The sequence below is a fragment of the Phaeodactylum tricornutum genome, chromosome 4 (genome assembly GCF_000150955.2).
Source record: "Phaeodactylum tricornutum CCAP 1055/1 chromosome 4, whole genome shotgun sequence".
In the NCBI taxonomy this organism is placed as follows: domain Eukaryota; phylum Bacillariophyta; class Bacillariophyceae; order Surirellales; family Neidiaceae; genus Phaeodactylum; species Phaeodactylum tricornutum.
This window is the reverse complement of record NC_011672.1, coordinates 874,213-899,118: the sequence shown is the minus strand read 5'-3', so window position 1 is coordinate 899,118 and position 24,906 is coordinate 874,213. Positions and strand designations below refer to the sequence as shown.

General features: G+C 47.1%; 7 protein-coding genes across 7 annotated transcripts; 3 read left to right on the top strand and 4 right to left on the bottom strand.

The window, feature by feature from the left end:
* Positions 1-549: 549 nt before the first annotated feature.
* Positions 550-2,313, bottom strand: PGAM_5 (predicted protein). Its single transcript, XM_002178288.1, has 3 exons — positions 1,863-2,313; positions 1,390-1,740; positions 550-1,297 (listed from the first exon to the last, which is right to left on the bottom strand). Exons 1-3 carry the CDS (start codon positions 2,226-2,228, stop codon positions 734-736), a joined length of 1,281 nt encoding a protein of 426 aa, XP_002178324.1. The 5' UTR covers positions 2,229-2,313; the 3' UTR covers positions 550-733.
* A 546-nt stretch (positions 2,314-2,859) lies between these two features.
* Positions 2,860-3,988, bottom strand: PHATRDRAFT_44556 (predicted protein). Its single transcript, XM_002178287.1, has one exon. The coding sequence runs from the start codon at positions 3,841-3,843 to the stop codon at positions 3,100-3,102; it is 744 nt and encodes a 247-aa protein (XP_002178323.1). The 5' UTR covers positions 3,844-3,988; the 3' UTR covers positions 2,860-3,099.
* A 154-nt stretch (positions 3,989-4,142) lies between these two features.
* On the bottom strand, positions 4,143-6,479 carry PHATRDRAFT_44555 (predicted protein). The gene has a single exon (XM_002178286.1). It carries the CDS (start codon positions 6,405-6,407, stop codon positions 4,176-4,178), a length of 2,232 nt encoding a protein of 743 aa, XP_002178322.1. The 5' UTR covers positions 6,408-6,479; the 3' UTR covers positions 4,143-4,175.
* A 1,781-nt stretch (positions 6,480-8,260) lies between these two features.
* Positions 8,261-9,357, top strand: PHATRDRAFT_44554 (predicted protein; the record flags this gene model as incomplete). Its single annotated transcript, XM_002178561.1, has 1 exon — positions 8,261-9,357. Exon 1 carries the CDS (start codon positions 8,302-8,304, stop codon positions 9,355-9,357), a length of 1,056 nt encoding a protein of 351 aa, XP_002178597.1. The 5' UTR covers positions 8,261-8,301.
* A 645-nt stretch (positions 9,358-10,002) lies between these two features.
* PHATRDRAFT_34014 (predicted protein) lies at positions 10,003-11,343 on the top strand (the record flags this gene model as incomplete). Its single annotated transcript, XM_002178560.1, has 1 exon — positions 10,003-11,343. The coding sequence occupies one exon, from the start codon at positions 10,003-10,005 to the stop codon at positions 11,341-11,343; it is 1,341 nt and encodes a 446-aa protein (XP_002178596.1).
* Positions 11,344-11,527: 184 nt separating this feature from the next.
* PHATRDRAFT_44552 (predicted protein) lies at positions 11,528-12,511 on the bottom strand (the record flags this gene model as incomplete). The annotated part of the gene is made up of 2 exons (XM_002178285.1): positions 11,632-12,511; positions 11,528-11,548 (listed from the first exon to the last, which is right to left on the bottom strand). The coding sequence occupies exons 1-2, from the start codon at positions 12,436-12,438 to the stop codon at positions 11,528-11,530; spliced, it is 828 nt and encodes a 275-aa protein (XP_002178321.1). The 5' UTR covers positions 12,439-12,511.
* A 490-nt stretch (positions 12,512-13,001) lies between these two features.
* On the top strand, positions 13,002-24,891 carry PHATRDRAFT_44551 (predicted protein; the record flags this gene model as incomplete). Its single annotated transcript, XM_002178559.1, has 3 exons — positions 13,002-20,366; positions 20,439-24,765; positions 24,866-24,891. 3 exons carry the CDS (start codon positions 13,002-13,004, stop codon positions 24,889-24,891), a joined length of 11,718 nt encoding a protein of 3,905 aa, XP_002178595.1.
* Positions 24,892-24,906: the final 15 nt, after the last annotated feature.

Here is a 24,906-nt window from a genome sequence, read left to right as displayed (position 1 = left end):
TGGAACGACACGTCTCCTTGTTTTTGACTCTACTAGGTAGGCCGCTGGTTTGCAGTTCCTTTCCTCTATGAAGTTCGATTTTCTGGGTCACGTAATCCGGTACTCGGTGGCTTTCAGTGGCAACACTAATGTAAGCAAAAACGCGAATAAGATTTCTCTACTCCTATTATTTAGTAGTTGACAATGAATGGGAAACCAACCCGTGTAGGGACTCAATCTACTTAACACTAATTAATATGAAAGAACTACGAATTAATAGACCTAATGGAGTGTGAAAAATAATATTATCGATCTAGGATCAACGTGAACACGCGCAATTTTTACAACAATAAATACCGTAAGAATGAATGTGGCTTTTATTGAAAAAAATGTTCTCGATCGAGGATCAACAACGTCAACACGCGCAATTTAAACATCCAAAGAATATGAATGAATGTGGCTGCTATTAAAAAACTGTTCTCAGCCTCGGAGCAAGCTCACACACGCCCACTGTAGCACCAGAGAATATGAGCGAATGTGGCAGTTGGAAGCGTACAAGAAAGAGCATCTGTAATACAACATTAATTACTCTGGAAAAAATAGTTACTAGCTCTAAGATAAGATTCCTTGGCATTGTGCATGTACCCTCCAAAATGGCCCCTAATTGTAGTGTTCCGCCCGTGTGGGTGTCGTCTTGTTTCCATGCTATGCCAAATACAAACTCTTCCAATGCAGCCGTTTTCAAAGATCTCCATTACTGCGACTCCTGTTTCCGTTCCTGCTGTAGAGTGAATGTACGGTGATTGACGCCGGGTATTGCAGCCCCGCCAGCAAAACCGTTCTGCTTGTCACCACCTATTCTCTTTTGTTTGGCAGACGGCTTGCCCATGATAAATTCCATCCAATTATTCCACTTCTCCCGATCTTGGCCGATTTCGAGATTGGTCGTAATGGCCGTATCGTAAACTTGTTTGTGGTCCCGATCCAAGATCTCCGATACAGCCTGGTCGCCTCCCAGCCAAGTACCCTTCAAAAATCCCGTCGCTTCGTCCAGCTTGCCATCTTCCCGGGGGAGCGGCTTCAAATTCTCGTCGAGGCGGTATGCGAGTGGGACAGCCCGTGGTAGACTCAGATTTATGATATCTTCGGGAGCAATGTCCTCGAGACGCATAAGTAATGAACGCAAATTGTTTTCGTGACCCACGACAAGGAGAGTTTTTCCTTCGCGGAGAGCCGGGGCAAGGACTTCGTCCCAGTACAAGCTCGACCGTTCCACGGTATTTTTCAGAGACTCCGACTTGGGCAACTCGTCCAAAATCTTTTTAAGATTGAAACGAAGAGGGGTGAGTTATAATTGGGAACGGATATCCACAGCGAGTACGATGAGTTTTCCGAATCTCATGGACTTACATTTTGATAGCGCGGATCACGCGCAGGATGATAGGGGTGGTCGTCCGACATGGGTGGGGGTGGTTCGTCGTACGACCGACGCCAGCGTTTTACTTGATCCGCTCCGTGCTGCATGACGACCTCCTTTTTGTTCTTGCCTACTAAATCGCCGTAACAGCGTTCGTTAAGCCGCCAGTGTTTGTGTACGGGCAAATACTCTTGACCGAGTTCCATCAGTGCCAGATTGGTCGTGCGAATACTCCGGCGCAGCAGTGAGGTATGCACTTCGTCGAATCGAATACCGGACTTGTGGAGCATCTTTCCGGCAACACGGGCTTCCAAAACCCCGTCATCAGTCAACGGAGTGTCCGTCTTTTAGGCAAGCAATCGAGCAGCATTCGAATAGTGAGAAAGACGTACGCTGTACAGCTCCCGCTTTGGCGCGGCTGCCTTGCCAAAGCGCAAAAGTCTGCAGTTTATATAAAGCGACTTACCCATCCAATAAAGATATTATCTCGGTTCCAGGTCGACTGTCCGTGTCGAAGAAAGCAAAGTTGAAAGGGAGTTGATTGGTTGAGACTCGTAAAGTGCCGCCTGGGTACGGCTTCCATTTCCCCCTGGGTTGTCCGATGCCCAATCCCGTTGCGCTGCGTTGCGACAACGGAAAATGTGCGCCGATTGCGCTGATGCCAACAAACTCGTTTCCCATTATTGCATGCTTGCACAGAATTTACAAAGTTTCCTCCCATTCGTGCGTGGGTCGCATCCACCGTTGCGCCGAAGGATCGCGAAGAGAGGAATCGGCAGGCTTCCTCTCGCAGTCCTCGCATGGCCGTACCGGAAGGATGAGGAACCAACATGCCTGTGATCGATCAGAGAGGTTAGCAAAGAGATCTTTGGATTGATTCCTGAAAAGATTGGAATGCAAAGAACTAACGTAATGCGATGGGGAATGGTTTTTATTTCTGGCACGATCGTCCGAGTTCGGGACACCAGTTTGCCAAAGAAAACTCGAGAAAGTCGGCTCTTTCTCGTTCACGGTTTCTCGTTTGGTGCCGATCTTCCGGCCCTAGCTTCTCGCGTGGCCAAGAATCAACTCCGCGACGCCTCAGTAGTAGAAGATCTGGTTGGTCCAGTCGATTCTTGCCACGCAAGACCTGACGTCATAGTTTCAAGCCGTCCTTCTGTTCGGAAAGGGACTACGACATGAAGATCATATGCGCGTCACCAAAGATTGATAATACGACCGTGTCGTAAGATGTCACGACGAGGCCAACGAGACTTATACTGTACGACTCGTGGAACAAGTGTGTCAAGCTTATAGGCACATCCTGCGCAAATTCCATCTGCCCAAGGCTTCGCTCATTGGTCATTTATGCCCCTTGCTCTGACTGACCCCGAAAACCTTTCCCCGTAGAGTTAAACCTTGTTTCTGCAAAGGATAGGGTATAGACATCTTCCTCTTTTGTCTCATAGTCAACTGTTTTAAGTTACTGACTGTGATATTGTAATGTAAAACATCCTCGCTGAATCTACCGGTTGGTACCTCTTCTCGATTAGCTAGCTATAAATCTTCTTACCGTGTACAGCAATGGAAAACCAAGGCAAAAGTAGAGACAAGGCGGAAACGAGACTATGATTGAGTAAGTAATTCATGCTTTACTATTCAATTTTGGATCATCCACGGCTCTCTAGCTCCACGCGCATTCAGGTACTTCTGTCATTGTCGCGCTAGCAATGCGTCAAAGAAACTTCAAAACACAGCGTGGCGAATGGTGGTACAACAGCTTCTCCATTCCTCCGCCGAAAGCTTTCCGAACCGTAGGCGTAGTCTGACCGACATAGTACTCTGCATGTTTCTCCCAGTTTCATGGTAGCCACAGTGCTTTCAATGGCACGAATCATCTTGCTTTGGCCTAGCGTGAACGTGGATGTCCCCGAGTCAAAGACGTCTCCAATTGCGTAATCCTCCGTTTGTTTCCGTAATCGCTTTGCCGCCATGATAAGTTTTTTGGCTTGAATCTTGTTGGAGACGCCCAGTGTGTCCGTGACGAACGCTTCCGTCAAGTAGTCGGGTTCGAGTAGTTTAGCTCCGTCGATGTTGTGCAGCAAGAATGCGTCGATCAACCCTTCCATGCCTTGCTGTGATTTCAGCCAGCAATCGACAACTTCATGTGGTGTCCATTCGTTGCCTAAACTTGCCAAGGTGCCAACGTAGTCGATGCCAACAACGGCGCCCTCGGAATTTATTTTACCGCTGCCAACTTGTACAATCCTCTTCTGCACAGCTCCGGGGTCTTCCGCAATCAAGGGAAGCCACAGGTCATGTTTTAAATATTCCAATGAGAGTAGCATGACATGCCTCGAACGGCTTATTTCCGACGTCGATGGACGAATCCGTTGACTTTGTTGGAACGCAGTCGTCATCCATAAGAGGAGCGATATTAGCGCCAAGCGCACTCTCAGTCTACGCATGTTTCTTGGAATGACTGCGCTCTCGCCAATCCGAAGATTTGCTCAAAAATTAAATTGCGGGTCTCGGCGACGAAGATCCGTGTGTTGTCTAATGCTGACGCTCCATATTGACTTCGGTCACGGACCTAATGAAAGGCGTGGCTGATGAAAGCCTCACAGTCAACAATTTCGGTCTACACTTTTCTCGACCACCGGCCTTCGTCAGGCATGCTTAGGATTCCGGGTCCCGGAGGAGTCAACGGCTCAGAAAATACAATTTGTCCAAAATTGACACTATGCGGTAGTGTTGGAATTGAATTAACTGTAAAGACAGGTCGTCTAGATTTACAAATCTATAGCCCATACGATTCAAGTCGAGAATGCGATACTCCTTCAATCCCGGACTTTTTTTTCTTGTGCCTTGGCTTCTTGGTGTGGTGATTTCGTTTATCAACCTTGTTTTCTTCTTGAGCTTCGGACTCAAGCCTTGCCTTGATACTATGCTTGTTCGTCTTTTTCTCCGTCTTCTCGAGATTGCCATCGGTTAGTTCTTCTTTTTTCAGCTTCTTTCTTCGCCGCCGCTTCGTTTTCGGCCCCTCGTCGGTCTCCTCCGATCTTTCCAAAATGTCAGAATTGGCCGTACCGGTAGCATCTCCAGGTACGTTTTCAGCCTTCTTTCCTTTCTTCAGGCGGCGACGTTTTTTCGTTTGCGTTCGATCCTCCATTGCCGGTTCGTCGGCGCCTTCTTCCGCCACAGCTTTGGAGCTTTTTACGGTCTCTTCCAACTCTTGCTTGAGCAAATCGCGGAATCGTCTCCGTTTCCTACTGCCCACAAAATGCTCACCGGCTTCGTTATAAGGCGCCAGTTTTTTCAGAGAAACAAACTGCTTCAACGTGGTATCCCGGGCTAGCAGAATCTCTTCCGTAGAGAGCCCAAAATTATTGGCTTCAACCTGACGGTACTTAAATCGAGTGGGAATATCTGCAACAATGTCTTCGTAGTCCAGTTTGTATAGCTCGTTTTCCACTTTTAATTTCACAGTTCTTTCCAGCTCTGTCTCTTCTATTTCTTCTCTAACTTCTTCTTCCTCTGGCCATCCTTCTTCGTCGTTTTCATCGGCCGGCGTTTCGTGACCATCTTTGTAGCTTTCGGTATCCTCTTCGACGTTATCGTATAAGCCACCGTCGGAGTCACCCTCGCCAACGAGAAGGTCGCCGTCCTCATCGTGCTTTAAGGACTCCCGCACGTCCTTATCATTCTGCCATTCCGAATCTTCTTTTCCGTAAAAATCTTCGCCGTACGTTTTCTCCATCAGTACCTCAAATTCTTCAGGATCAAAATCACCCTCGAGCAATTTCAGAATTGCAGCCTCGTCCACTGCTTCGCCACGATTTTCAACCTCACCAAGAACTGACTTAACTTGCTTCAATTTTCCTTCCATTTCTTGTCTCTTGGCATTTTTCAGGCGCTTCAGCTGCTCTTCTTTGGCTGTTCGATCAGCTACTTTGCGATCTTTACGACTCAATCTTTTATCTCTACGACTTTCGTCTTTACGACGGAGCGTATTCATTGTTTGCCCGCGGGCGTAACCGATGATTGAGAAATCCGCACCTGACTGTGATTTCGCTGCAGCTTCTTCAAATCTGAAGTTATACTGCGCTTCAAAGTCGTCCGTCTTGTGCAGCTGTTCCAGTGAGTTCTCTGATTCGTTTCCATCGCCCGCAATCGGTCTGGGGGGTTGAATGCCCTTTATGCTATTTCCGTCCGGCCCGCTATCTCCATTATCTCTCTCTAGCCAATTACGTCGCTTGAAAAAATCAAGCAAAAAGCGTTCGCCGTCTTTTACTTCGCCTTTTGGGTCGACGAAATCGCGGTTGTCGTCGCGCGCCGTCTTTTCAAGCTTTTCCATCTCTTGTAAAAATTCCTGACGGGCTTCTGCGGTATCTTCGTCTTCCGTAATTCCTTTGCTAACTTTCTTAACAACTAAGAAGGTATCCGAATCATCGTCGCTATCTTCTCCGTCGTCATCGATGCCATAGCCCTTTTTGCCGGTCGTGGAGTCGACGAAGGCTTTTCGTAGTTCTTGCTGGCGATTGTCGTAGGCGAGTCGAGATTTCGCTTCGTCGGATGCCAGAACCCCGTAATCATTATCGTTTTCTTCTCCAATTGGCACATCTTCGTCCATTTGTTTCAATATCTGTTCTCTGACAACATCCTTGTAGCGCTTCGGTTTCGACTTTGACTCTTTCGTAGGCAGTGAGTCCTCTTCACTGTCTTCTGCGTTGTCGAAGAAATTTACGGAAGGGTCGTAAATACGAGAGTCTTTGCTTCGCAGTATATTAATCGTCTTTATTATATTCGTGTCCAGCTTGGCAGTAAGGAGTTCTGCGTCTTCGTCTTCAGAAGAGTCAGTACTCTCGCCATCGTCATCATCACCTTGAAACTGCACTCGCCTCAACTCCTCTTTTTGTTTCCGGGACTCGTACTCTTTGGCGTACTTCGTGTTTACCTTGAAAACCCGTCCATCCTCGTTGTCTGAGTCAAAAAGAGTAGATCCTTGGCTTACGGCTGGCTGTGCCGCCATGGTGAATGGGCCCTTCTATCGGACACTTCCTCAGGCAGAAAATGAGATCAGTGGGATGTCCAGTGAAACATTTCTCAGATCTCGTTATCAGACAATTTTTCGTTGGCTTGGCGACAGCGATCTGCCTGTACGTCGATCCACATGAAAACACGAGGAAATTCACTAACGCGGCCTCGATGAAGCCGCAAACCCGCTAAACCGGCAAATATCAGGATTAACAAAGTAACAAGGGTGGGGCGCTGGTGGTTTCTAACTGTAAGCAGTAGCAATTATCGCGCGCCATAGATCCTAAATAATGTATTTACATTTTTGAATCAAATGGTGTTTACCTTTTATATTGCTGCTAGCTTCACCTCAGAGGGAAACAGAAACCATAACCATCGACGCCATCATAACTTGCTAAAGCTTTCTGCTACCTATAGAATTTGCAAGATCTCTTTGAAGGGTTTTGAGATGGAAAGGAATCAAGAAACTCCCACAAAGTCTTTAGCAAGAGAACTGAATTTTGGGGAATGTTCCATTTTGACGAATGAAGGTTGCCATATGAAGGAGAAGAACCATCTTTTACAAAACTTAATTAATTGCCGCTACTTAAGAAAGCAATCAGGCCCCATCTTTGATACAGTTAGCAAATCTTGATTTTCACCAGATGATCTTCCTCAAAAAAGAACTGTAACAATGCATAAAATGCTACAGCTTGGCCTGATGATTTTGCAGATAGTACAAGAAATCTTCATGTGCACAAGGAGGGACAGGGTCAACAAAAGACTCTGTATGCTGTCACACAAGAGAATCATTCGCTAGAATAGTAGCACATGACTGGCTTAAAGTACTTTTGCGCAGAGTGTCTTCAGCATCTTGAAACACGCACACTAGGATTGGACAAGAATTCAGACAGGCTACGTTATCTCATCAATGCAGACTCAGGACCATCAAAAATTTGTTTGGAAAGAAAGAATTCTTGGTTTTGGACACATTTCTGCTTGGTTGGGATGTGCATTGTGGCAAAAGCAACAGTCCAATTTTGCAACGGCATCTTACTTGAAAAGTCTTGTTGAGTGGTTTCTGTTAAGCTTTCCACTGATCCATTAGCTCACCATCAAGAGAGTAGGTAGTCCAATTAAAGTTTTCACGGCATTTCATAATACTTGAAAAAATCATGACTCAAATTATTGTTGAAATTGTATGGATCATTTACGGTTACGGAGGATTGTGGTATTGTGAATGTATAGCAGAATGTGATGTCATGCTCCCATTTGCGCTATGCAGTTTTACATTGGACATCTGTCTCGAAAGCCAAAAATTCGCCAGCGGATCATAATTACTAAGTCCCAAATCGGAAGCACGACTTTGTATCCCATATGTCGGCGGGCAGACGACATCTATGTTCGTGGCAAAACAGAGAATCCGCCAATTTTGGTTGATATGAGAATTTAACGGAAGAGGCACGGCTTGTGCAGGAAGGACTTTTAAATTAACTTTTGCGAAAAGTATAATACAGAACTCGACGTGAAACCTAATTGCCATATACCATCATTTTTCGAAAAAAGTACGTTTCAAAGAAAATAGATTAACGAGCCATTTTGTCGAGTTCTACAATGGTATACTCGCGCCGACCCGCTTCTTTCTTTTCTTATTTGCCGAATCAGCATCTTGAAAACAGTATCGCAATGACATTGTGTACGTGTCTACAGAGATTCGGTACTGTTTGGGCACGCTTCTCTATTTTCCAATCCAGTTCAATACTGTTTTTATCTGCACGTGCCGACGCTGCGCTCTCGAAAACTGGACCAACCGACAACAGCGCAACGACTGGTGCAAATTTTTTTGGATGCACGCACAAACTTAGACCACCACGTCCAACCCGTCTGATTTCGGCATTGTCACCAGTAACATGTCCGGTAACGCATCGGCTGCACAGTCCGATGATGGCGACAAAGATCCCGTTGTTACAGACAAGAAGGCAGAACCAAAGGTGACGAAAGGGAAAGCTAAGTCGGCGAAGAAAGCTACAAAAAATAAAAGGTTTCGTTCCAAGAAGCCCAAAGACATGCCGCCTCGTCCGCTGAGTGCTTACAATCTTTTTTTTAAGGAAGAAAGGGTGCGTATGTTGACGGGAGATGTAGCGAGTGAGGGCGACGACGCTCCAAAACGTATTGGGTTCGAAGCTATGGCCAAAACAATCGGGAAACGGTGGAAGGAATTGCCCGAGATTGAACTTGCTCGATACAAAGCCGAAGCGAAAGATCAAATGGATAACTACCGCAGGGAGATGGATAAGTATCATATTAATGTCGCAAAACGCGCTCGTCTGGAAAAGGAACAAGCGGCAGCGCAAAAAGCCGAAGAGGAAGCCGCTGCGGCAGCGGCTAGAAAGACAATGTTTGAGTCGAACCCGCAAGGGGATATGCAGCAGATGGTACCGGGTCTCGCTTCTACAATGGGAGGTTCAAACAGTGCCGCTATGGGAGGGTCGGGGAATTTCGATATGGAACAACTTTTGCGCGCTCAACAAGGTATGCTTAATCCGGCGATGAACGTTCCAATGATGGGACTTGGAGCGAACTTTTCGCAATTCTACGGGTCGTCCGGACTTCCTGCTGGTATAGGGACTGGTGGACTTGGCATGGGGATGGGACAGACCAACTCTCAATTTTTCCCAGGGTCTATGATGCAGGGCAATTCATTCCCGCAGCAAGATAACAGTCAGCACATGATGCAAAACCAGAACCCCATGGCTTTCCAGCTTGAACAACATCTACAACAGCAGCAATTACAGATGCTTCAACAGCAGCAGCTACTCATGCAAATGTCTGGAGCTCAAGGTCAGCAACCACCTTATGGAAGCGGAGGAGGGAGTGGGGATATTTCTGGCTTTCCGGCAGGGCCTGATTCGTCTTTTGCTTACAGCGACCAAAATACCTTCCATGGCAACCCTGGAGGATCTTAGTTATAACTAGCAAGCCACTTTCCAAAAAGGGCGGGTGAGCACTATTGCCTCCAAGACAGACAGTACGACAACCAATCCGGCTGCCTGAACTATGAGTAGCTGTAACCAGAGGGGATTTATTCATTGAGTTCGGAGCATAAGGCGTATTGTATGAGTGCATTTCCTGGAAGAAGTGAACATATAATCATGTAACTGTAACCCATCTTGAAGTTTTATGTTACAGTAAGTTCCTACCAAATGGGTTTCACTTGCGGTGTAGAATATTACAGCTTGGTACCCCAACCCTATTTAATGACGTTTCAATTTCAGGTCTGCGCTCATAGTCTATGACTGCGCAATGGAAGATGTTTCCACACGAGTTTGGCCTTCTATCCCGACCGAGCGCTGTACAGCAATTGGCCGGTCGTTGGAAAGTAAGTTTAGAAGATTCTGGAAGGAACAAAGCCGTGGGTCGCCAACGTCTCTTCTTTCCATTCACGAACGAAAAGGGGTACATCTGCTGTCTCAAGAATGCCCACAATACTTGGAATTCGTTGCGTTCATATTTCCTTGGTTTTGATCGTCAACACACTCTATTCCGTTGCTCTTGCTTGGCCGTTCGCTTTCATTCCATCATCACGTTTTCTCTCTTCGTCAAATTTCAAAATGGCATCCATCAGCAGTACCGACAGCAAACCTATGCCTCGGCTTTCCCTGCCGGAGCCGATCTTTTCGATCACTCCAGGCACATGGGCGTATGATACCATGAGCCGCCGGATTGATGCCGAAATCCTACAACGCACATGGGACGACAATCGGGAAATTTGGTCACAACCTGCCTTCATTGACGTCAAAAAACGTTTCGAAGCATTGCGATTGGAGCTCCAGACTGCCGCCGACACCAAGCTGACGTATTTGGATCCCCTATCGGAAGACGCATCGGAAGAACGCAAGCAAGAATGGAATGAGTGGATGAATATTGTGAGTCCTTTTGTTGAAAAGGATGATACGTGGTTGTCCGCTCCCTGGATGGTCACAGAGTTCTATGTTTATCGAAAATTGATGCAGTGCTTGGACTATTGGAATCCAGAGTCCCCGGGGTATATGTATGATCCATTTTCCTCACAGAAAGATGCGGGCCTGTCGTCTTCTGTAACGTCAGCGGAAGCTATGCTGGCAAAGATTCCGGATCTCCCCAAGAATGCTGCGGGCATCGAAATTGCGGTATCTATTGCCTTGTGGGGCAACAAAATGGACTTGAGCCTATGGCCAGCGGATGCGTCTACAGCAGATCAAGATGTCTTTTCTGAGATCCTGGACGCTGCCACCGAAAATCTTTTGCACGACGATACGGAAGTTTTGGCAGCCCACTGTGACAAGCTACGATCCAAAGGGGGCGGTATGGTGGATATTATTGTGGATAACGCCGGCTTTGAGCTCGTCACAGATTTGGCATTGGCACAGCACTTGGTGGAGTCCGGTATTGCGAAAACCGTCACTTTTCAACTCAAATCTCATCCAACCTTTGTGTCGGACGCGCTCGAAAAGGACCTCCTCCAGACAGTTGAACACTATGTTAATATTGATATGGATAAATTCCCGAATGCTCACAAAGCTGGTCTCGTGTGGCACAAGTTTCTAAGTACAGGTCAATGGAAATGTAGCGAGAATAGCTTTTGGGTTCAGGGTGCTGCCATGTGGGAAATTTCTGCACATCTTCGAGCAGACATGTCCTCGCGGTGTGAATTAGCCTTTGTCAAGGGTGACGCCAACTATCGACGTCTTCTGGGTGACCGTCGTTGGCATTATACCGCACCATTCGAGGAGGTTGTCGGGGCTTACTTTCCCTGCCCGGTGTGCGCGCTACGAACTCTGAAGGCTGAGCTAGGATGCGGCATGGATGCCAATCAAGTAGAGCGCGCCTCCAAAATGGATGAAAACTGGATGGTCAATGGTCGTTTTGGTGTCGTCCAGTTTGGGTATGGTTTCGATGAACCCACAGATTGATCGATTTTGCCGAATATTCTCAAGTGTACCAAAAGATTTCTGGAAGTGTCTTTCTACACAAATCTCTCCTCGAAACAGAAATATATACTTACAGTTATACAAATTTTTTTTTGTGGTAGCACTCTCCCCAAGCGCACACAGACTTGGATCGTAAAATTGCTGCAAACCCGTCGACATCCACTCTTCATCCGTCGCTCCTTCCCAGCTGACTATTTCGTGAGGCGTCCCGCAGCGATATTGCTGTGTCGGATATTTCTTGTCCGTGGCAATAATCTGTGCTTCTGGAACTAATTGGCAAGTATCTTGTAGATACCCAACCATCCTGCGAACTTCGTCAATTGTCACTACTTCGTGTTGCTGGTGAGCGATTTTGAATAGCATTTGGATGCGGTCCGGAACAGGAGCGTTCAGAGCCAGAGATAGGGCCGTCAACCAGAAAAGGAGGGGTTGCGGTTCATCCGTTGATTGCTGGTGCTTCCGTAGAGCTCCCAAAGTCACTCTATCCAAAATATGCCCAAACTCGATCGTGCCTACCATGCCCAACTTATCGTTCGCATCCACCTGATGTTGTAGCGATTGGCGAACCTGATATACCAAATCATGATACGTCGCTTGGCCGTCAGGAAAAACGTCAAACAAGTCATTCGACACTTTGGAAAATACGGATAGGTTCAGTTCGGAGTTGGCGATGCGCAAGTCATCCATTTCCAGGGGATCAATTGCTGCTTCTTCCTCGATAGCATCCCGAACCTTGTTCTTATTTGATGTCCCGTACGAAGACCTTACCAAGGAGGCAACAATTAAGCCAATCGCGGAGAGGAAAATAGTCCCAATATTGTCAATGAATATATTCGAACTATCACTTGTTGTTTTCTTTGTAGCACCTGCCGCAGCAAACGCGACATCTTTAGACATGTTTGCCGCAGCGGAAGAGAGGTAGCGAAATTGGTAGAATGCAGATCTGTGGCTGACCACCGGTAGCTTTTGCTGGAAGTTTTGAAAAAACGTATTTGTCGATCGTTGCGGGGTAGCACAGTTTCCTTTCGACAAAATCTGCCTGTGCCGCAGACAATTTACGGAGCGAGAACTATACATTTAGGCTTGGCTCCAGCACTAGTGAGCTGACCGTCTGCTGATTTGGTGTTTCTCTGTCTATTACAATTGGAGCCTTCTGGACGTATTTACAATGAATGCATTGACACAGTGGAATGGGCACGGCACGGCACGGCATTGCGATTGTCGGTTTATTTAGCCTCGGGACGAGAACAGACGCAACTGCGACTGTTTTGACGGTGAGGAATGACAGTCACGAAAAAGCGGTGGCACCCTAACCCTCCTCTCACTGCAAGGCCCGGCGGCGAATTAATGTAATGTAAGTAACTGACTGGGAATCTTTCTCTCTCTCTGTGTCGTAGAAGATGTTAATTTGGTAAATATATTCAAGATGACATGTATACGATAATACTGCCCAAATCGAAATGAGTGTGCGTCTCCTTCACGCTATGAGAGAGCCTTCTCACAAACGCAAAATTTCTCTCCTTGCTATCTGATGGCTGTCAAAAGGTGACCAATGTGTGAAGAGGGCGCAAAGACTGTAAGACCTGTATTGCTCGCAAAGTTGACTCCCCTTAAGACTCAGCGTGAATTAGCTCTTAACGATGCTGGAACGTCTAGCCGGGAAGATACTGCAACGGTTTCTTGCCAAGTACTTCGACGTCGAAAATAATGAAACCCTTACTATGGGAGTCTGGTCTGGTTTGGTCAGTCTTCAGGATCTTCACGTCAATATCGACCAGATAAATCCTTTGCTAGCGCAGAAAGGTATTCCCGTTAGAATACAGCAGCTTCACATTTCACGTCTAGAAATTACAATTCCATGGAGTCAGCTCAGTTTTAGTAGCGGTACGATGCGAAGCTCGGGCCAACGAAACGAAGCCGCCGAGGTTGTAGTATTAATAGACGGAGTCCATTGTTTGGCTAAATCCTTTTTTGATTTTGACGACATGGCAATCGCTGCAGACCGAATTGCTCAGCGCCAAAAAATACTCAAGGCGGGCTTACAAAGAGACACGGACAAGAGCACCTTTGCCGAAACATTGAAACGGCGCTTGCGAGAGGGGCTTCTTCAACAGCTCGCGGAAAGTCTCCAGGTCCATATTCGAAATGTGCATATTCGCTACGAAGATTCCAATCATGCATTTTCTTGTGGCATGGTTTGCGAAAGTTTGCATTTGCAGCAAGATGTTACGCCATCAAGCGAGGAGGCAATTCGGAAAGTTGTTCAGGTGAATCACGTCGGAATCTACTGGAATCCTGTTGAAAAGCCTAGGAATGGATTGCCAGTTGAGCAGACGTTTCTAGGCCACCTGCCAACTGATCAAATATGCCGAGCTTTGGATCGCTCCGTTGCCCGACGAATGCCAACGCTCCAGGCGAGCAACCCTCTGAACGCTCCGAAACACACGTACCTGATAGTTCCCATTGACGCGTCTGTACATTTATCATTTTCCACTGACCCCAGAGATTTTGAAACGCGCCCCGCACTGGAAGTGATCATTGAAGTTCCGGAACTAACGTTGGGCTTACGCGACTTTCAAATCTATCAAATAATCCGTCTTATCCACGACCTCAAAGAGCACAATTACCGGAAGAAGCACTATCGGCGTTTCCGTCCGTCAAGCCCAGTCACAGAAGATCCAAAAGCCTGGTGGCAGTACGCGGTTGCGGTCGTTCGGTATGAAATACGAGAAAATAGACTGCGTTGGTCTTGGGGACGTTTCCGTCGAAGGTTTGAACAGCGGAAGAGATACTGCTACCTCTATGAACGGATGTTGCGAGTCGAAATAGCAATGCCATACACTCCTATAGAGCGTAGCTCACTTGCTACTGAACTTTCTCTAGCACCTCTCAGTGCCACGGAGTCTCAGGAACTAGAGGACCTCGACAACGGGGTTCTTGGTGATTTGGATGTGCACGATATTTTGCTTTTCCGTCTGCTTGTCAGCAAGCGGATGGGATTGAAGAACAGCGGACAAGCTACAAATGGAAGAACAAATTGGTTTAGACGGACAATGTCTACTTTAGTCAGTGGAGATGACGAAGCGGAGGAGGAATACGAACGATTGCTTTCGTATTGGCAACAAAGGAGCACTTCGGAAAAAAATTGGTCAGATGCTTCCAGTGGCAAATTTTGTGTCGCTCTATCTTCTGAGATAAGAATTGAAAACGGCCGAACGCTGTTGTATTCACCAGTGAGTTCAACAATTGACCTTGAACCATTGCGTAGAATACAGGAATGTTTTCTTGAAATTTCTTTTACAGTGTTGGACGGCCGACTTTCTCTACTGCAGGACTTCGAGACTATCATATCTAATATGTCGCTCCTTGACTTTATCGTCTCAGAAGTGAGCTCGACGCGGCGCGAAAATATTTTGGTAAAACGAATACACAAACCAGGAATTGGCTTGTTTGATTCAAAACGTCTCGACGGCTCTGTTGGACCAGTATTTTCCTTGGTAGTCAGGAAGAACGCCGAAGACTCTGATGAATCTCATATCGAAGTTCAAGCAAGGATAGAGTGTACCGAGGCTCACTTTTCGCCCGAGGATATTTGGTTACCTTGCTTCAAGCGCCTGATGCAGCCTGTCCCTCAGCTTCAGCAAATGGCAACGTTCTGGTCCGAGCTAAGCATGGCTAACATCAATTCTTGGGCCTCAGATCGGCTAAGCCTCGTGGCAAAAGCACGGACAGCAGTGAATCAGCATCGAAACATTGATATAAATCTTGAAATTGAATGTCCGATCATCCGGGTTTCCGATGGAAAAGGCTGTGAACTTGTGTTTGATTTAGGACAAGCATACGTAAGAACTGAGAGGCTCGCCTCTTTTGGATCCAGTAACTTGTCCACTTTTGCTGAGATGGATGACCGAATGCTTTCGAAGGATCGCCGATTTTCCTATCAGCAGAGAAATCCGCTCATTTCACGCGATGTCGCTTCCTTCAAAACTCCTCCACGGCTTTCTACAGCAGCCATAGAGCTTCCGACATCGCCAACGAGGACAGACTACGTACGTTTAGGATTCACGGAAAATATGGATCGCGCAGACGACAATCTGAACCTTATCAACCCGACAAGGTTGCCATTTTCAACGAAAGTCACTTCAATCGCTAGCGCCGACAGCGATCGGTCCTACCGGCACCAATATCGGGGTCAAATGGAAGCAATATTTTACGATGTTTTCGAAATGCGTCTCGTCACTGGGACTGTTGTCTTAGGTGGGACTTCGCGAGATGTGCACAGGATATGTCATCCGGTCGACATGCGTGCGGCAATCCACAAATCAATCATTCCCGCCGACCATACATTATGCCGCCTAAAGCTATTCTGCGATATGGAGGATATTTCTGTAGATCTTTCAGAGCCGATTGTGTTTGCTCTAGGACGCTTTTTCAATGTCTGGAAATTGGTTTTGTCCACTAAGGTATCAAAAACTCTATTGCTGACATCGAACTTGGGAGTAGAGTCCATTCTACCCAACCTTCTGTCAGAAGTAGATGTTTCTGATGATGACTTTGATGAAAATGGTTTCTTCGATGCATTGGAGAGCGAGTCATTTAATTCCCCCGATGCAGATGCTCTCTTCAAAGAGCATTGGGTGTCAGAAACTACGAACTTACTGGATGAAGGTGTCAAGTCTGTTACAAAAAGTGTTCGAAGCCGACGTCGACGCCCGAGATCTGTTTCTGACGTATCTTCACTATCCGAAAGTTCGTTGGCGAGGCGTCGCCTCACGAACCAAGGAAACGGGAACATTTACTTAAGTGCTGAGAACCTTGCTATGTTAGAAGAGGCTGATGAGTCAGGTGGTCTCGATGAAGAAGAGGATGATTACTCCTTTCATTCTGCCTATTCATTGAGCCACTTGTTGACACTTTCCGAAAACGTACAAACAGATATAATCCAGGCAGTTTCCAATGTCCATCGTTTGAAAGACAAAATATATGGCACGGGTGTCTCATCTAGCGTTGGCAGTTTTGTGTCAGTTGATGAAGTGAAACGGAGCTTGACGATGCGCAAGGCGCTCCGTCTCGAACTTGGGAGAGCTACAGCAGAGTTGCAAGCTCTGCGTGATGCACATAAAGATCTTTTGTACCAAATTAAAATCTCATCCAGCGACGAGAACGAAGGAACGCCACTGAAGAGCAATCGTTCCGGGCGCGTGTCAAGATCGATTGAGGTAGCATCAGCCTTACTACAAACTCGGAAGCAGCCTACTTTCGCCGATACTGATGCAAACCTTGAACACACTCTTGTTCGTGGACTAAATCGTGATCTTCTTCAGATCTGGTTGACGTTGCGTTGTGTTTCAATTCGGTTCGTTGTTAATTCAGGTACTGACGGTTCGCTTGAATCGTCCAATACCTTTGCTGTCAAGATCGCCAACAGTAACCTCGTTCGGAGGCAAAGCGCTATTGCTTCGAGGTATTCTTTTAGCCTCGACAATGTAAGTGCAATTCATGAAAACGATGTGGACCCAGCTCTGGACCGGTGCTTCATCGTTGGCGGATCCAGCAGTGAGACTTCTTCGAAGCTTCTTCCGTCGCTATTCCCTCAGTTCATCTCTTCACTATCGATGGAAAACAAATTTTTAAGCGGGGCGGTCTGTCTGCAAAGAAAGAGACAGGCGATGTCTGGAAAGTCGTCAAAGATGGACAAGATTCGGATAGCTTTCGGCGATATTGAGCTGAAAGGTCACACCAACTCCTTGCGTTTGATCCAGCAACAGATGTCATCGTTATCTTCAGTTTTTCGAGTTACAAGTACTGAAGTATACCGTAAAATGCCCAAGACTCAAGAACGAATGCTTGATGGATATTTTGATGTAGGCCTTCGGATTTCTTCGCTGAGGCTCGTCTTTGAGGACGAGGAAGGGCATTTTGCTGCTGCCACTGCATTGACCGAAGTGGATATAAACTTTAGCGGTGCTAGCTTCGGGCGGCAGTTTCAAGATCGGAGTCAGCTAGACATACGCCTTGGCAACTTTCAGGTTTTAAGCATAGAGGATCTAGATAGTGGAGTCGGGAATGAATTGGTTGCGAAACAAGATCTCTACAATCCTTTACTGAGATTGCGGCTTCGACAGCAAATCGTTCCTAGAGGAGAACAGGGTGGTTGGGTGGTAGGTCAGTCATCCACCATGGCCCTTCATTCTAGCCTCGACGAAATCAACATTCACCTTGGTTTACGAATGGATTCCATGGAGTCCCATCTGTCCTTCTCCACCCTTTTTCGACTGTCGAAATCAATCTCCTTCGCGACAAAGGCGTTTGGAAAGTGTCCCACCGTGGGACGTCCCTCGCTTCACACAGTGGACTCCGGTGATTCTAGTTTGCTCTCTTCGGTACCGGTGCGTTGGCGCGTTGATGTCTCGATGAAGAAATTTTTGATGACTCTCGAAAGCTCGGGGGCTTTTCTTGAAACTGGCAGAGAAAACCAGATGGTATTGATGGCTACAGCGAAGTTAAACTGTTCGCTTCAACCTAGTACCACAAAATGTCGTGAAGGGAAGTTTGGAGTTGAAGTTAAATTCACTATCGCAGACTTCTCCATTTCTGTCGTAACTGAGGAACTTCCCGTCCTTGAACCCATATCGATACACATAGACCTGGTTGCTTTCCCCAAAGCTATGCAGTTCGCTCCCTTCACGCTACCGAAAGATTCTCCTTGGAGCGACCAGACTACCCTTAGTACACCCACTGGGCGAATTACGTGGAAGGTCGACTACTTTCAAGACAAACTGCCTATTTCTATCGCAGTCGCGCTGTCGTCCACCCGGATAAACATCTCGCCTTCGAGACTTGGACTCCTACATTCGGCATTGGAAGATTTAGCTAGATGTTCAGCAACTATTCGACGGTCACAGCAATTGGTGTCTAGGCCTGGATCGGAAGATCAAATCGGACGCCTTTACCTTGATCTGACTTGCGAAACTTTGATCATATCCTTGTATCCAGAGACTCGATTACTTAGCTCTCATGCCGATTCCAGAATTCTCGCTCTTTCGCTAGACTACCTTTGTGCTAGTTGGCAGAAGAGAGGCAAGGCCAAACGCTTTGCGTGTGGTTTAAAGACACTTTGCATTGACGATATGTCCTCTCCACCTGGTATGAGAGCTCTGTACGGAAGTCGAGCCGAAAGACAGCTTAAATCTCGAATTGAAAGTACGATTAATCACTTTCCCAGCTTCTTTATGATGAGAATCGAGAACTCTGAAGCAGATGGCAAAAAGTACTTTGAGATCGATTTTAGTATTGGAACAGTTCATTTGCTTTTTCTTCCGAGCCTCGTCCAATCGATCAAATCATTTGTGATTTCGATTCCTTCGCTGAGCGAGAGGAAACTACGATCGCCTGAATCTAGTTCCTCAAGACATGGATTGAGATCGCTTTCAACAGCAGTGGGAATCTATTCGGTGACGGTTGTATCGGATATTTTTGAATGCTTTCTGTCCTCACAAGACATACTCAAGGCTATTCGAGAGACGCCCAGAACAAGCATCGGCGTTGTCGTGTTGAGGCAGAGGGCTGACATAGAGCTTCAACTGGAGATTGTGTCCTCCGATCATTTGGTTGAAAGGTTTCTCGATGAAATTGAACTGAAACAGCGTGTTGAAGGTTTCTTGACTGCTGGAAAATCAAGTACGAAGCAAGTTTCGAGCGTTGTTACCGCAAATTTGGAAGCTGAGGTGCACCAGTTCCAGGTTCTCCGGACGACAATAAAAAGTATAGATAAAGGTGAAGAGACTGACGTTCTCCAGTTCTCTGTTACACCGCCTCAATGGGGTGAGCAACGCATTTCAAATGAGTTCAGTTTTCGCCTTCTACATCAATTAACCGGTGCGTGGTCACGTGCTGGTCGATTGTCTGTTCAGACGTTTTCATTTTCGAACGCATTCGAAATGAAATTTGAGTTCGTTGACATTTTGCTTTACATCGCGCAAAGTTCTGGCGGCATGACTGATGCATTTCAATTCACCGTTTGGCCCATAATTGAAGCTTTGAGCAAAAATTCTGGGCCCAAAAGGCTCTCTGAGGAAAATTCAAATGATTCTGGCTGCAATGCGATTGTCGATGCGCTACTGAAAGGTCTATCGGTTGCTTCGATTCGTGGAGAAGGGATACAACTCACGTGCGTCCCAGGTGGTGCAACGCGATTGACAGAGTCCCCGATCATCAAACTCGAAGTGATGCGTGTCGCGTTTGGTTGCGCTGGGGTGTCGAGTGCAACAGAGCTAGTAAATCTCCCTGTAAGTGGCACTTTCCAGGATGTCGAACAGACAGATAAAATAGGACAGAACTTCGTTTTCGGAGCATGGTCGATGTTTGAAGTTTCAGCTCATTACCATAACCGCCGCTTGGTAGCTTGGGAACCATTTATTGAGCCTTGGAAAGTCAGTATTTTCGGGGGAATGGATTTATGTTGCCCGACAACTTTATTGCCTAGTAAGCACGCTGCTACAGCATCCGACTACACAACTGAAGACGGCTTTGTCACTAGCGTCTATAGTCCTGGTGGAGGGAGACTTCAAGAAATTGGAAGACTCCTGCGGTCACCGTTTCGTGGGGGGATCTCAGCTTCTGGACAAGGAGTTACTAATTCGTCTGAGATGCTACAAAGTGATATCGACTTTTGTTATCTGCTCTTGCTTCACTCCTCCGAAAGTTCTGTTCAGGGCGCATATTTGCCAACAAACGAGCTCCACTGCACCGATGCGAGAAAATGCTTGCCGTCAGATCAACCTCGGAAATGGGTAAGTCACTTTGGCTATCCTCAAGACAAGATATCGCAAGCGAAAAAGATAAAGAAGCACGCGTCTATAACCTTGCTGGGCTCCGACATCACTCCGCTGAACATCAATATAACTGGTGCCCTGATTGAAAACGTATGGGACTACATACGAAAGGACCAAGTAGATGCATCCAGGGGAGTGGCACCCCATTGGGTACGGAATGAGTCAGGCCTGGTACGTAGTTTTTAAATTTGAGATTGCCACACTTTCTTTTGCACCTGCAACTGATGCATTCCACCCTCTTAGACCATCCGTTTCCATGAGGTTCTTGACCCTGAGCGCGTGTTCCGTGGAGAGAAAGCACCAAAATGTATTTTACCTGACGGCTCGGAAGCACCGTTGTCGCTCAAGAGAACTCGGTCACAATCCTGCGATCCTCATAGAGCTTTTATTTTTCTTGAGCTTGGATGCGATGAAGATGTCTGCGGGAGAGAACATCAGAACACATCCCATACCAGTGGTGTTTCCAAAACTTCGAGTTTCTATTTCAAATCTACAACAAAGATTCCAGTAGACACTGTCGGCCTCAACAAATACCATCTCGACCGCAGAATCGAATCGCGGGAAGCCGATGGAAGGCTGGATCGGTCGAGGCCTCTTGGATGCGTTATTGTGCGCGTTGCTCTCCAGGGTGGAGTGAAAGTAGTGTCTGTTGAATCTCCCCTTGTTGTAAAAAATTTGTCGATAACTGATATCATCTGTGAGGCCCGAGATCGTGACAGTTCGACGCTGCTGTGGCGGTCTCTAGTGCCAGGCTTACAAAGCAAAATATTTGGTTCTGCTGCGGGAAGGACAGTACCTGTCCCTGTTGACCTTGTCCCGTATGTTCATGAGAGCTCCTGCTGTTTCTCAGTTCTTTCCGTGAGCGGCTGTCTCGAGAGTGACTTAAGCACGGTTCCTAGCAGCCGACCATACGAAGGCCTAATGCGACTGCCAAAGCCGTATACACGTTCTTCACTTGAGAAGGGGGTCGTCGACGAGATCCATCTCCGCGTGGCATCCTTGATGCTTCCAAGCAAAGTGTTCAATGATGTCCCTCAGTACTTAAATGGGTGCTCTCTTAGAATCGGATCGATTTCACTTTCAGCGACGGCGTACCAGCGAAGAAAAACTGTGATGGACGTTCCAGAGCAAAGAATGGTCTTAATAAGACCAGAAGTTGTGTTCCGGAACCATCTGCCCGTGCCAATTTGTGTCCAGGCCCGACCGAGACCTCAATCGCTAGAGGAAGGACCGCCACCATCAAATTTATGGGTAGACCTTGGTATTTTGAAATGTGGCGAATTCGCTGGTTGGACTGGCGTTGGTCCTTACGACTTCTTTGATATCCGGATTCTGATCATCGAAAAAGACGGAGGACCGAGCAAGCAGTTTCCGCAATGGAGCCATTCTGTACTTGTTTTTTCAGCCGTGCCAGAACAGTCCTCGGGGACTAATCGAGTAGGAAAACAGATCAAAGCAATGTACAAGCTGAGACTCGAGGACTCAGTGGGAACTCCACTCACTTTGTCGGTACATTCAAGCCAAGGCGATAACAAGTTAGTGCCTTTAAACGAATCAAATGTTCGCCCTTTATCGGAGCGATTGCAGCCAGGTAATCGAGTCCTGAGTATCTTCGCACCATATTGGATTGTGGACAGTTCTGGTCTCGATCTTGAGTTTAAGCTGACAAAGCCTATTGCAGGACAAATTGGTCCTTCCGGGTCTCTATCGTGCATGGAGAACGACTCCTTTTCCACACATGGACTTGGGGAGCTTCTAGATGACAGCGACCTCATGTATCTGCCGTCAAGAGGTTTGTTCGAAATTTTGATGGCTGGCGAAGAAGAGTCACGCCAGATGAATGTTCGCCGACGTGCATCTCGAGCCACTGGATTCAACCCAAACACAGCTCCATGGTCGGACACAATTTCCTTGTCCCGAAGATTCGGCTCGTATCACGACACATACGTCCAACCAGCAAGGCGAAGCTCGGTCCATGATCACTCAAATACGGATCACGATTCTTTCGAACCCTTCGCCCTTCGTTCTCGTCTTGTTCGAGCCCCTGAATCCCTCGGAGGTCTCTTGGGAACAAAGATTATGCACTTTTTTTGTCGGTACTCAATATTGAACGAGCTCGGACGCGACATCGAGATCAAAACCTGTGGTCTAAGTCGAGGTGCTCCATGTGTCGTGAAATCCGACTGTTGGCAAAAGCCGTTCCATATCGAAGACTCACGTTTCGTGTCATTTCGACCAAAAGAATATGGGTGGGAATGGTCAGGACGTTTTCACGTCACATCCAAAAGAAGAGTGGAGATGACTTTCCATTTAAGACATACCATTAGAGACGAGTCTATTGGCGTAACAGTTGAGTGTGTCTCCCGCGAAGCATCTGGCACATGTACAGTCATCTTTCGACCTGCACTCCACCTGCCCTGTCGTATCGAAAACAAGAGCATGTTTCCCATAAAAATTTTCCAAAATCCTTCGATAATGTGCGTATGTGGCTTTGGCAGAGAAGGTTCCAAAGACACCGTGATTTTGCCATTTCATAGCTTAGAGTTTGCTTGGGACGAGCCTGAGTCACGTCGCAAATCTGTTCTCGTGAAGGCTGTCAATTTCAGCGCCAATCGCGGGGACGGCAATGCAAGAAACCTGGGAATCTTTGCTCTTGATAGCTTAACACCGGGCACTGTGCGAAAGCTTGAACATAACCTATCAGCCCAAGTTCTTGCCGATGGTCCAACCAAAGTCCTTCGAATCGTCGAAACCTCTGATGACGGGGGGCCCATACATGGAGAGTGTGAAGACGATCAACTTCCAAGTTATCAAAGGCCCTCTGCCAGTTTCCCCTATTCAATTACCGTGAAGCTGGCACACGGAATTGGTCTAAGCGTTGTCGACTGGTCACCACAGGAGCTAATCTATCTCAAATTGGAAGATATCCTTTTTGAGCAAGCTCGCAACAGCTTGGCGGAAAACACTGACGTGAGTGTTGGAAGTGTAGTTGTAGACAACTGTTTGTGGGTATCCCCCTATCCAGTTGCTGTTCGACTTGGGTCACGTTCCCGTAAGCGACGGCATAGAAGGCATAACGGGATTGCGATATCTTGGAGCCGTCCCTTGGTTCAGCGTGCGGCGTTTGGCGATCTGACCATGATTGAACGCATTGAAATATCTACTGAACCGTCAATAATAAGTGTGGACGGCAAGTTGGCCGAGTTTGCGATTGCGATGACAAGACAAGTTAAGAAAATGGGGTATAGTCTAAACGACCTCGATCGAATCGTTGTATCGCGTAACAGTGAGCTGCGAAAGCTTCTCACGATTGCTCTGCCCGTGGACGGAAACGCTTCAGCGATAGCCACGGACAAATCGCACGAATCACGATTATCAGACGACTTGTATGCAGCCGTCGACTGCATGGCAACACCAGCAATTGCTTCTAAACTTCGATCACGATTTCGCCCTTTGACGGCGAAAGGAGTTATTTCGAAGCGCATGGAATCAGCCTTAAGTCCCGCCCCACCACAGCACAAATACTATATCGAAAAATTACGAATATCAGCTACGGCTGCGGAAGTGAGCTGGTCAGGTTCATTACCAGTCGCGTTTTCGTTGCCCCGCTGGATGCGACCAGCGTTGACCTTTGAAGGCTTTCCACTTTTTTTACGACCCTACTCGGTGTCTCATTCATACGGAACGGCCGAAGAACACTTACGGGCCTTGAAATCTCACTACATTAGTATTTGGAGGGTATTTGATTTGGTTGTTGGCCTGGCAAAACCGACATTTTTGATACGGGCGTGGTACTTTACCACTCGGGACATTCTGGCGACAGCACTAATGAGTCTATCAAACGGAGTCTACAATGTTGGTGCAAAGCTGTTCCCGTTGTCGTCTGCAGAGCACAATGTAACGGATGCGACTACACAAGAAAGTTGGCTTAGGCATCCTTATTGGGGCTTGCACTCATGGCGGCATCCCATTGTACAACGAATGTTCTATGTTTGCGCTGGAGGAATGGCAACATCCGCCGCGTGGTTGCGATATAACGCTGCTAGACATGTAGGTGGCTTGGTCAGGGCACGTAATCCGCGACTGTTCGCCTCCACCGGGGACGGCAACGACTTGTTGGTAGAATACGTGGAAAAAGGTGAAAACGCCGGCAAGGCCTTACTATCGCGAGTCCGAATGGGGTCGCACCTGGGTGAAGGCTACGTCTATCACGTGGAAGATGCTCACCGACAGGGATTGAGCAAAAACACAGAGATGGGACACGCAACAATGATTTTAATGTTGACGTTCGATCGCATCGTACTGTTGAACGGTGAATTAGACAGCAATTTTTGTCAAGTGGTTTGGGAAGTGCTCTTTTCCGATTTGGTGCATTTACAGTTAGTCATGGTAGCTATCCCTGCAAACGGCAATGATATAGATTCTACGAGCTCAAGATATCAAGCCATTCGTCTTTGGTACCTTGCAAACAAGCCACGTCAATCACCAAAGCTCGACGAACAGCTGCAAGCTTTGGCTGGCTTGGATGCAATGGAATGTCACTTGGTGTTTGTGCCCCGTCGAGATGTAGGTATGTTGTTGGGCAAAGTCAGATTGGTTAAGGCACACGTATTAGACTAGAGCGTCTGCTGGACACATGACTATCATGCTAACTTCACTATCAAGCATAGCTAGTACGCTTGAATGTCCAAGGTAGCGCGTCCGTAGAGAA